The 13,060-nt window shown below is 41.3% G+C and overlaps 1 protein-coding gene across 4 annotated transcripts in view; it reads left to right on the forward strand.

Annotated features, from left to right (window-relative positions):
• Positions 1-1,488: 1,488 nt before the first annotated feature.
• The window catches only part of AHI1 (Abelson helper integration site 1), a 64,426-nt gene continuing 52,854 nt past the window's right edge, over positions 1,489-13,060 (forward strand). The window contains exons 1-4 of one of the 4 annotated variants that reach the window (XR_014167254.1): positions 1,489-1,765; positions 8,969-9,025; positions 9,772-9,893; positions 10,848-11,458. Coding sequence is in view for 3 of the 4 variants with exons in the window: in XM_081907056.1 (XP_081763182.1) it covers positions 9,010-9,025; positions 9,772-9,893; positions 10,848-11,458 (749 nt within the window). In the remaining variant the exon portion in view is untranslated. Of the gene's footprint in view, positions 1,766-6,261; positions 6,445-8,968; positions 9,026-9,771; positions 9,894-10,847; positions 11,459-13,060 lie in introns of those variants that run through there. The other 3 variants (XM_081907056.1, XM_081907054.1, XM_081907055.1) reach the window with 3 other exon arrangements.

Genomic DNA, 13,060 nt, shown 5'->3' on the forward strand with positions numbered 1-13,060 from the left:
TGTAGCAAAATAAAATAGTAACAGTCTAGACTGCTGACATTGCTCATCTGCTAGGCCAAACCTGCTTCTTTGCTTCTTATGCCTCTGCAAACAAACACATTTGCACAAAAACATACGCAAACATACACACATAATGGTTCTCTCCTGGTTGCTAGGCAGTCACTGTATTATTTCTTAGAGCTTCTCTGTTGTTCTCGAAAAGTAACTAAACTTCAAGGCTGAATATCTTTTTGCAAAAGTTAAATTCCTAACTTACAAACACAGCTTTGACTCATAACACAAGAGTAGCCTAACGTTTGAGACGTCTGATAACATTTGACAATTTTATGTGCAGGTAAATACATAAAATCATTTGTGGCAATCACACAGGGTCCCCAGACGTTTAACGGTCTATTGATCTCTGTGCCACCACTGTGCTCGCTTCCCCACTGCAACCAACCAGCTACTCTCGGGTAAAACAATGAGTTGACAGTTGTTAAAAGTGAACCAAATAAACAAGTTTATTTTACAAACATTAACAAGTTCATGGTTTCTCAGATAATATTCCTGTCAGTTTCTTTACTGGCCTATACCTTCCTAATACCTTCTGACTGATTATCTCAACTGTTTGACTCCTCTTAACAATTTCTCTCTCACACACACCAGACTAGCCCAACCCAGACTTATCTTCTCTGTCTAACTCCAGACTGTCTTCTCAACCACCCTAACTCTAACTCCTCCCCTTGGGTTCCCATTGGTTAGTCATTTTACAATTAATTAACCCTTTCCTTATGAACCCAGTATGATGTCACACACCTAGGAGGGAAAATGCCACAGCATTATATATGAATAAATGTCTCTAATGAACATTAATTTTCTAGGTTGCCAAATGCTGGCTTGAGTATTTGCTAGGTTTGCCTATTTATTAAAACCATGTTTCAATATACAAGAGGCTGCTTCTTCTTTGGCAATCACTCATAGCCAAGTAAGATTGTCTTCCATAAACAGGGTTTTAACAGAGTCCGTAAGTGACTGTGGAGGCCAATTCTGGATCCACACGTCCTTCCACAGTGCGGACATAGGTTTTCGCGTGGGAGTTGATCACAGTGTGGATTTGCCAAGCCGGCCTTCCTCTTGGCACGTTTCTCCCTTAGTTCTGAGTTAGCATTTTAATCCCTACATGGCAAGCCTATACTGTTATGTTTCCTAAATACTGTGGACAGGAAAAGTGGGATAGAAATTTTCCCCACAATAAAAATATTTACTTTTAAACTTTTTTATTGTGATTTGCAAAGCGTCCTACCTTTCTGTATTATTTTTTTAGTCTGCATTGCCTTTTACTTTCCATAAAGTTTGCTGTGTTTTCCCCGGAAAAGGGTAAAAAAATATCCCATCGGGGGTGAGTATGGGCTGACATTTTCATGCCAACGACGCCATGTGAGTAGTTCCCCGGTACCGAACAACCTACCAAAACAACTATACATTATTAGCAGCAGACAGACCGAGAGATTCAAGTCAGCGCACATTTGGCTTAGCTTGCCACGTCGTTTGCGCATGCGCGCAGGCCCGCGAGCGCCCTTGTTTCCTTGGCAGCCATCAGCTTGTTTGAGGCGAAACCATTTGGGGCAAAGGGGGGTGACGAAAGAGGCGAGGAACGGAATGAAAGCGAAGGCCAATTGACCGGCAGGGTGAAGAAGCCGTCGGCGGCATCGGACGTAGCCAGCAGAGTCGGAGGCGGCGTAGGCAGCTGCCGTTGAATACAGCGCGGAGCAATCGAGGGTTGGAAGTGAGTTTCTAACCCCCTCCCCTCCCCCTTTTTACTGGGTTCCCATCAGGACCCGCTACGTGTCTGGTTGGGAGGGGGGAGATGGCGGCGCAAAGCCACCTTCGCCCCCACCCGAAAAAAAGAAGCGTAGGCGGCCTCTGTGCGGGGGCTTCGTCTCTCCCGAGGGCGGCCAAGGCGCGGCCGACATTCTAAGCGGGAGGGGACTCCTGAGGGCGGTTATTTCCAATCCAGAACTGTGGCGAATAGGCGAGGGGCGGAGGGAGGCCTTCATAGCACGCAGCTTCCACGCATCATCTTCAGCCGCCGGCGGGCAACTGCCACGGAGGCGGGTGGGCTCCCAACGGCTTTAGCGCGCTGCCTGCCGCCTCACAGCGCCAGCGGTTCCTCCCACAAAGCTACCGGCGGCCTCTGCGTTCTTTTCCGTTAGCGGAACGGCAGCCAGTGCCCAGGCGGTTCCTCACGGAGAAACCTGAGGGGCGTGTGGGGGGGGGGGGGAGAACAGAGTAAGCGAGGAATGCAAGAAGACTACGAGTCCCAGCAGACTCCAGCCAGCACTACATCTCCCGTGGTTCACCTATGACAGAATGAGGTCCTGTTAGGAGACGGAGCATGTACCTTGAAGAGGAGGAGGGAGGTGGGCGTGCGTGCCTCTTCCGAAAGCAGCGCCGATTGGCTGAGGCGGAGTGCGAGGGCGGGACTACAGTAGCATCGCCTTGGCTCGAGAAAGAAGGGAGCTCAAAATGTGAATCAAACCCAGTGATTTCGGTTGTGGCCGTTATTAAGGGCTGCGCTCTCCTCTCCGCGTTGCTTAAATATGGAGTGGGCTAGAGAAACTTAAGAATTGACGATGCCCCATGAAGCTCCCTTTTTCTTTGGTGCTTGAATTCGTAGTGCTTCCCACTTTAGCGCAACGCGATGCCAGGATCGCCTCTGCTCGGGGGTGGTCCGAAGTATTTACTCGGAAGTAAGTCCCTCTGGGATCCAGTAGGGCTTGATCCTACGCAAGAAAGAGCTTTAAATCTGGAGTTAACGCTCCTACACAGATGTGCCTAGGGATGTCAGTTCTCCTTAATAGCAATCCTATGCGGAGAGGTAACTTCCATTGAAGAGTGTGGAAAATAATGAGTGTCATTATCTCTCTCCCTATGGCTGTGAACTGACTTCATGTCCATAGTCTACTAGCAATCCCAAACCGCACCAGTGACAATAATGATTCCACAATGTGCTACGTAATTGACTGTTGGGGTTGGATGTAGCAAGGAAGATCAGCTTTAAATCCTTGCTTAGTTCTGAAACTCATTTGATGGGGGGAGCTGTGGCCTTTGAAATCAGCCAGTTCTAATCTGTTTCATGTGTAGTTAGACTAAAGGGAATGATGTTAGACTAAAGGGAATAGTGAGATAATTGAGAATAATTACAGATAAGGATACAATATATTTTAAATATATTTAAGTAAAATTACTTAAGAATCACATGAAATATGATGCTTCTCTGTGTCTTGTTAAAGATGCAAACGACAGTGCATGGAATCAGACAAGAACTATAACATTATATTTCAATGTTATCTAGATGTCAGAAAATATATCAAAATGAAAATCTATAAAAGATGGCCATATGTGCATCCATTCCTTCTTTACTATACTGTATACATTATGTGGAATGACAAATTATTCTAAAGGCAGCTTTTCCACTATTAGGGGAAATATGTACGTCATTTTTATTTGTGTTTTTATAATACAATCTGGATTAGGCAATTCCTGCACTGGAAACCTCACTTTCTTCTGCCTATTTGAGTTGAATGATGAAATCATTTCTATTTAGAGATGGGATTACAATTAGTGAACATCCTTATCTTATTCAGGTTGCTTAAAGGACTATATTTACACTCTTTCCCTCTCCATTGACGTTTGTCTTGTTTGTTGCTTAATCCAACTGCATTGCTAATACATATAAGGCACACTGTGTAATCCTATCCTTTATTCAGAAATAAGTCCGGTTCAGTTCAGTGGTAAGTGCAATATAGTATTCCATCCTTAATTGCTTTTGTTGACATTAATTAAAAATGTAGGGAAGAGTAATGCATACAGTAGGTAGCCATATAATTGTTAAAATGCCTTAAGGCAGAAGACAACAGTAACAGTCGGCACAGGGTATTCAGGAAGATGATGGCTTAACTCTGCATGATATCTTTGTGATGGAAAGGACTAACTGTATTAACCATGATATCTTTTTAAGTAAAAATAAGTCATGTGTAAATCTAAAATAAAACTTCTAACACCTAGGAGTATTTGAACAGAAATATTTAATTAGAGGAAAAATTTAAAAAGTATTCTGAATGTGGATTATATTACCGGTAATATAATATAATATATAATATTATATTATATTATATTATATTATATTATATTATATATTATATATTATATTATATTATATTATATTATATTATATTATATTATATTATATTATATTATATTATATTATATTATATTATATTGAAACACAATCAAAACTTTATCTGGAAATTATTTTCATTGGAATACTTATTTATTTTTTATACTTTTTTACTGTTAAGACAGTATAACTCACAAGCATACATTTTCATTATATTGTTTTGATTTGAAGAACAAAGATATTGCAAACTGTTATGAACATGATTTTATCATGCCCAAAGATGCCTGGAAAAAAAGTTAAGATCAACTTCGAAGCTGAATGAGCTTCCATTCTTTGTATACATTCTTTATGTCACTGATTTGTTAAATAAAAAATTGTTAAATAAAAATGTTTTGTTTCAAATGGAAAATTTTCCATAACAATTTTTTCCTTGCACATCATTGGTTTTGAATACAAACTATGTAGATATGCAATGTTTAGATCTTTGCTTATATATTGTGTTGATCCTGATGACATATGTAATTAGTTCTTGTTATGAAACATTGGCAGTTTTACATCAGGATGCAAGACATAAGTTCTAAATCTTGATATCCAAGGGCAGCTTTATATGGATTCACCTCCTTCCTTTATGGCAGGGAGTGGAACCTTATACTGAGGGCCACATTCCTCTGAAATAATCTTTTGGATGCCTTATATTAGCAGTGGGCAGAGGCAGAGTTGGCAGTGGTTGGGCTAAAAGTCTTCTAGAAAGGCTGCAGTTTTAAACCTAAAAGTTTTCTAGATTAGCTGAAATTTCCAACCTGAAGCAGCCCCAGGTAAAACATCTTGTAATAGTCCAGTGGTGAGGTTAACAGAACATAGATAACTGTGGCTAGGTCATCTCTCTTTAGGAGAGTTATAGTTGGTATATCAGCCTCTGCCCATAGAAGGTTCTTTGTGCTACTAATGCTTTCTGACCCTTAAGAGGTAAAGGTAAATCTAGTAGCACTCCCAGAATGCACATCTAATCCTTTTCAGGAGTATACATTCCCTTTCATGGTTGCTGAACACCATCACACTTGTTATACAAGTTTATGGACCCTGTTCTGGTCCACTGCTATTCCCAAACACTGGTTCAGCACCTTTTCTGACTTACTTGCAAAAGACAGCTAAACCTGGGTGTCATCATCACATCAATGACACCCAACTCCATGTATGCAGGTGACCTCTGAACTTGCCGAAGAAAAGGATCTTTGCAACTGGCTGGTTGGGTCCAGTGAGGATCCTTTGAATCTGTGGCAAGAGAACAGGATATTTCCTTACTTATTTTATTAACAAAATCCAACTTCAATGGTTTTCCTAAATCTGTTCCGCTCCCACCATTTAATATTACTTGGACCCTTTTCACCCTTAACTTGCCAATAACCTGCTAACTGTGATATAAAGCCAGACAGATATATGTACTCTATTTAGGAAATATATTGTTTGTTTATTACAAGATTATGTAGCGTACAAGCTTATGTGGTTACTTTAACATAGTACAGTCTCTTTAAATTGACATACACTTTCCTTGTTAATTAACTGTAGCTTGTTATATACACTGTTACTAAAGCAAGACAGCTTTGGCGAACCTTATTAAAACTTTTTGCCCAATTGTCTTTGTATTTACTCCACCACAGTTAAGCCTCACCAACACTATAAGTGAGGACTTTTGCTGAAGCCTACCAGTGCAAAAGCCTGGCAATGCAACTGCCTCTCACTACTTCTTACTCAGCGCTGTTCTCTTCTCATCTCTTATGCCTGACCCAAGTGATTCAGATACCCCAACAAATCTTTTGCCACCAAGACACTGCATTTCTTGTACGTATTCTTTCTCAAGCCTCTTCCTCTGCGGTCTTCGGGCAGTGCACCACAAACACCATGAACTCCTTCACTGACCAGCACAGACTGACTTCTAGCTGACTAGCACCCAGCCATATATACACTTCTTCTTGCCCTCCAGTCCAGCCCCAGCCAATCACGTGGTCTAACGGAAAATTCTAACCCTGCAGCCACCAGTCAGAACACTGCTTCTTTTGCATATTGAGAATTCTACCTCTAACCGCTCCTGAGTTGCCAGTTGAAGCCCCCCAGTGACAGTTGAACCAACTTCCACCTGACCAGACAGGACTCCCCGCACAATGCACATTACCATACAAATGACAGAATCCAATCCACATTAAAACTGAATTCAAATAAGCAAGATTTCTTCACAGGGTTGAAGGAAGCATTCTTCAGGAATGATCCTAACAGCTGCTTCATTTAAGGTGGCCGAGACTACCCCTCCCTGCCAAAGAGGCGTTTAAAACTCTGGACCCAGCTTGTCAGTCCTCCCTTCTAGAAGGGCAACGGTTAACCTTGCAAGTGGTGGGCCATTTTATTAAGCTCGGTTTTAATGTAGCCTGTGTTAGTTTGTGGCACTGCACTGGTGTCATAGTCAACTCTCCACAGAATTAAATGCAGCTTCCATGCGGCAGGTGTAGTGTCACAGGCTGGCCTGTGCCAGTCGGCAATTAAGTCCCATCTGTCCCTCGTGAATGTTGCTAGTGCACTAGAGTCATTCTTTCACAACTTCTTACACAAAAAGCTATTCATGTGGAGTGGTTCACTGCTCTAAGGCATAGCTGTTTGAAGTGAATGAGCCCAGGAGACATCTGAGTTGGGTTTTCACACTTCTGCAGACTCCCCACACCCAAATAGCACACAGAAACAATCATTTCCACTGTTGTGAAAGTAGCAACTGTAATCACATGATAGACTGCTTCACCTGAACAACCTACCACTGATAACAGCTACCATGAGGACTTGCACAAAGCAGCTTCTGTGCAGTGGCCGTGACATGTATACTGACTTCAAACACTACATAGCACATAAATGCGCAGCGAGGGTAGCCAGGAGGTGTGAGGCAAGCAGTAGTATAGACGACTGAACATGTTTCTGAAGCCCTTTTTGGCCAATGCATTAACCAAATTACATGATAAATTGTGCTAAGTCATAATTATTTGGTTGCACATGCTAGGCAGGATTTTAGGATGGGCATGGTATAGGATTACATCACAGCAAGCACTTCTGTAGAGCAAATGGTTAAGCTACAGCAAGGGAGCATTCCTGGTGGCTAAGCTACAGGTGTAGTGTTTTCTTTCTGTTGAGAGCTCTTCCACCCTACATGTGAGCATGTAGAATTTGTATGCAGGCTGGGTTTTTTTGGTGCTTGAAGATCAGCTGGTTATAGTGGGGTGCCATGTTCAACATTTGTCAGATGCAGTGAACTCATTTATATAAACTATAAATTATTGCACCAAATCTTCAGCAGGTGGGGCTAGAACCTTTGGAAAACCAAACATGAGATTGCACGAATTCAGAGAATTCATGTCTAGCTTTCCTCTCCCTGTCTTCTTGTACTTATTATGCCAGTTAATTATTCTGAGGCAAAGTGTGCATAACCCCAGGCACAATGACCTAGAAATGTATTTGAAGCAAATAAGAATTTTGGGCAATCACCGAAGGCACTGAAACTAGCATAGGCGCTCTACCTGCCACTACAGTCTTAAACATTTGCTGTAGTGTGTATATGGCATCACTGAAGTTTTGTAACACTATTCATTATATTATTCTGCACTTTAATTCAGACTTAGTGTAGTGCACTGCACTGGTGTATCTGTTAGTGCATCAAAATGTTGCTGGCTGATTAGTTAAGACATTATTTTAGAAGTCATTAAGGGGACCTGGTTGATTAGGTTTAACCAGTTGCTGCTGCATTAGGTCTGAGAATTTTGCTTACTGGTTATCTGTCTTACTGGCTTCCCTCCAGCCCTAGATATTTTTTCTTGATGGTGATTTCTGTGGGCCTTCTTATGGACCAATTCACAGAGAATAAACCTTAAAACACATTTTTGCTTCCATGGGTTCTGCTTTTAGATATTTAGTTTACATAGAATAAGTCTACAAGTCTATACCCATTTTCTGAGAGTAAAGCACAATGAACTCTGCTTTGGACTATAGGACTGTCTTGTAAATCAAGCTTTAAACAGTGAGTTGTTTAATTAAAAGAAGAAAACTTTACACAATTTAGGACCCAGAGAGCCAACTTAGGTGAGCTAGGGCTATTGTCCATTGAGGGAGATTAGGATTTTCAACAGGATATTCCTGTCAACCCATGCTGTAATACCAAACTTATATTTGTTTTATTTTTAAATTTTATATCCCACTCTTCCTCCCAATGGAGGTTTTCAATTCTCATGTTTTAGAAATCTTTGGCAAGTAGCATGGGGGTCTGTAGTTGAAGAGACTCGTGTCCCTTTCAAACTTGAGTCTATTGAAGAATTCATTAAACAGTCCTTTGGATCCTAGGCTTGCTGTTGATAAAATTAAGTACTTGCTTCATCCTTAATGTAAAGTGAAAAAATACAATAAAAATATTGAATGGCTGATAGTTCAAACATCATGCACAAGGGGTATTCAAGTATGAGTGTCCACTGATGGAAGAGAATTTGTTAGCTGAACAGGGAGGCAGGCGGTTTTCAGCCATTCTCCTGTCTCCCCACCCTTCAGCACCCTGTGCTACCCTTAAATCTCTTCCAGAAATGGCCCTTTGGAGTAGATGTAGAAGTTGGGAGGATGATTAAGTCTCCCCTTTTCCTATAAGATGATCGTCACCATTGCATATTACCCAACGTTAATAAGCCTGCAACACCTTTTCACGTTGTGTCTGATAGTTTGTGTTAGATTGTTCACTGATAGTTGTCTTTCTCAGTGTTACTGTCCTATAACATATTCTGGTTTTCTTTGCAGAATGAAGAAAAGTGAAATGTGTTGAGTTGCCTTTAAGGGTCATGAAAATGCCAGCAGGTATGTAGTATATGTGCTATAGCATTTTTACTTTTTGCATTGTATGAACCATTTACTGTTAAATTTTATCTGTGTAAAGAAGGGTTTTTATTACTGATTAGTATTTCTAGCATTGCAGACCTGGGTCCTGTTCCAGAGATGATAACTGTACACCCAAAGACCCTGACAGCAACTCGTAGTGCATGTTGATATGCATTCATGTCTGCATTGTGATGCAGTAGCTAGTTCGCAAGGAAAGAATCGGCAGTATTATCACCACAGTGTCTGCTTCTATAACTCTTAGCAGAAATGGAATTGCAGATCCACCCTGCCAATCAGCACTTAGGCTTTTTACAATGAGGTTTGGCAGATTGGAAACAGGGTACTGTATTTGTTCTTGTTTTCTATGGCTAGCAGGAGTCATGGGCTCATATTATCAGGGATCACCAACTTTTGGGGGGCCTGTTTCTGACAGGAAACACTATTGTCAGCACCGCACACAGCGACCAAGCATACACTACAACCTTTTCTATTGATAGAATTATTTGTTTATTTATTAATAAATAAATGGATTGTGGATTGTAATGAAACCCCTGCGGTTCTAAGAAAGCCCCTTTTCAGACCTAATTTCAGCAGGGGAAGGAAGAACATCTGCAGGGACCTTGGGTTCACCTTTGGCATGAATGGAAGGTGATAACTGGGCTGTGACAGCCATTTTGAGCTAATAAGCTAATGAAAGTGATGAATCTGCTGTTTGACCTTTTCAGTGGAGAGTGAAGCCAAGGCAAAAACCAAGGTTCGTTTTGAGGAAATATTCAAGAGCCATGCTGACCTAGCAGATAAAAAGAAATTGAAAAAGAAAGCATTAGGCACGCCAGAGAACATTGTGGTGAGTTGTCTATGAAACTTTGTTTGCCTGTCTTGGCAAAAAGGTTTAAAAAGAGCAAAACTTAGTGTCTCATGCTCAATTCCTTAAGAAGTATGAAGAAAAGTGGACTGTTCTTTGCAGTTAATTCCTTTCGGAAAGCAGAAATTGTTGCAGCCTTGGGGTTACAAATACCAGCACTTCAATCTCATGATTTAGAAAAGCACGGCCTTCAAATTCATGACGGCTGTTTCTTTTACTATTACGCTGTTGGTAGTGGAAGTGGCTCACTATACTTATTTGTCCTTTTCCATACATAAAGGAGGTTCTGTGAATGTGAAAAGAAAAGCACTTTAATTATCATTTTAATATATGTTTTATTGATGCTTATATTGAGGGGGAAAGGGTACTAGTACTTTACGCAGATATCTAAGTTCTGTGTGTTATACTCTGTACATTTGGTTCAGGAAACCGCAGTGAGTTACTACACATACAATTATACTAATTTAATGGCCAAATTACAATTTGGAAATATCTCTTTAAATGGTTTGTTAGGCAGAATTTTTAAAAGATCTTGGTTACAATCATTTCTTACATTTTTATCATGAGGACATTTTGTTAAATATTATTTCAGTTACACTAGATCTGTACACCCTCCTCCTCTCAGTAACGTTTATTTTTACAACATATAACGCCATACTGGTGGGCCAATTTTCCAAATACTCTAGAATACATTTGAGGGATTTTTTCTTAAAACCAGCTTTGAAGGATATATTAAAAGCTTGGTCAAATCTAGAATCTTTTCATGTTTCATATGAATTCCATCTGTTGGTTGCTACATAAAACAATTAAGACTCATTTAAAACTTCAGTGCATGCGATAAAACTAATAATGTACCAAAATATTAATATTATAATACATATGCTTATAATTATATAAGAGGGGGCTGACTTTTCAGTGTTTTTGTCTTGATTGTAGCTTGAAACATTTAAAAATCATCTTGGCATTACCCAAGAAAGTGAAAATGATGAGGTAATTATAAATGAAACTTATAACCCAGAGGAAAGGAGTCCACGGATTACAAAAAGCAAGCTCAGACACAAAGCCTCAGTTGCAGAAAAAATAAATAATAATGTTGTTAGTGGAGAGGAAAGCGTGCAAACAACGTCTAATAAGAAGAAGAAAAAGACAGTGTTACACGAACAACTTAATGAGGAAGAAAACCTACGTGAAACTAAGTTGGACAGTTCTGAAAAACAGATTCATGTTTTTTCAAAGAAAAAAACAAAAAGTGTGTTAGAGGCAGATGCATTTCATCAAAAGGGGGACGGCCACATAAAAAGTGCCTTGAATGGAATGAGAGGGAGATCTGAATTAGATGAGGAAGAGCAGCTAATTCAAGCCTATGAGCAGCAAGTGGCTGAGGAAGAAGCAAATGCAATTAAGAAGAAAATAAAAAAGAAACTTAAAGAACAGATGTCTGAATTCACCCCCAATGTTCAAAGCCAGGAAATGGCACTGAATAATGAAGTGAGCAAAAAGAAGAAAAAGAAAAAAGAAGTATCTGTTGTATCTGAAGCTCAAACAAGGTATAGTGGCGAAAAGCAAATTGGTGTGGATTTAAATCTTTAACAACTGTTTGATTTTCATTGCTGTTGTTGAAATGGAAAGAGTTGTATGGCCCCCCTCCCCAACCTGGACATACCATTTTACAGGAGAAAATGTCATGGTGTTAACTTATCTGAAAAAGCATGTATGGTATACCAGTTCTTCTCCCTCCTCACAAAGTTACTTTCTGAGTTGCTGGGAAGCCATGAGTTGTTGCACCTGTGGGAGGTGAAGGCGGGACTCAGGAAGGAGTGCAAGGCAGAGGAAGGTGGACAAAATCGCATTTGGCTTCATTTCTATTTCCCAGCTTAGCTTCCAGGCACCAGACCAAACTGGGGGAGAATCTTTATTGGCTTCATTGCCTTTCTCTCATAACATCTTCCTCCTAGACACACACTACCTGTTTCCTATCTTTAGAGAGGAGAGAATAGAATCCTAGGAAACTTCCTTATACCAAGTCAGGCTGTTGATCCATGGATTTCAGTATTGTCCCTCCTGACTGGTAATGGCTCTCTTGGGTTTTTGACAAAAGTATCTCCCAACCAAACCTGGAGATGCTGGAGGCTGAACTTGGATCCTTCTGCATGCACAGAAGATGCTCTCCCTCTGAGCTAGGGCCGTCCCCTTTCCCCTTTGTGTTGCTTGGCAAAAGAAATATTATCATCTGGGTTGAGTGGGGCTGTGCCCCTGTTGTCTGTTGCCTTGGTGACTGGGTGAATGGTTCCCACCACATCATCTCTTCTCAGCTTGTTGACAGCCTCTGTTCTGGAACTACTCTTTGCACGAACCCAGCTTGGTGGGAAGAGATGATTCATTTGTATCACTTTCCTTGCTCATCTCTAGATCTCACTTCAGGGGGGCAGCTAAGTCTAGGGATGATAGCAATGCATTTGCAATACGTTGACCCTGCCTTAAGTTTACACGGCCTCCTTTTCCTCCATCAAAGCCAGGGGAGGGGAACTGGATCCAGTCAGTGGGCCGTGCTACAAAGGAAAATCCAAGCTGATCCCAGCAGGTTTTAAGTTACTGCTGGTCAGCTGATGGGTCTGCTTTCTGCTGGTTGGAGGTGATGCCAGTGAGCCTGAAGTTGCCGTCCCACTCCCTTCCCCTTGAGCTCATTGGTGCGTCAACATCAAGCTGCCTTCTGCTGGAATTACCAAATTCCCAATGGGGAAAGTGGAGCTTCAAGTCACTGCTTGAGTTCCCTGTGGCAATCACTGTGCCACAGCCAATCCCAGCAGAAAGGGATAGATGCTGACGTCAGGCTCTACTTTCTATGGTGTCAACTGTGCTATAGAGCTCACCATGGGGAAATCAGTAGTGCAGCCAATACCAGCTGGTCTGTTCTCACTACCAGTCATCTGATCATTGGTGAAAGCAAGCCTTCTTTGCCAATGAAAAATCAGGAGCACATTCTGCCTGCTTCACACTTGATCTGACATCTGGTGCAAGGCAGATGGCCATGACTTTGGTGAAATGGCTTTGTGGGACCCATGTCAGGCATAATTAAGGCTCATGAGCCAGTGGACCCCTGCCCCCCCCCGGCATGGCTGACCTCAATTAATCACCTTGGCTGATGGTTG

The sequence above is a fragment of the Podarcis melisellensis genome (genome assembly GCF_964234715.1).
Source record: "Podarcis melisellensis genome assembly, chromosome: 3".
Classification (NCBI taxonomy): domain Eukaryota; kingdom Metazoa; phylum Chordata; class Lepidosauria; order Squamata; family Lacertidae; genus Podarcis; species Podarcis melisellensis.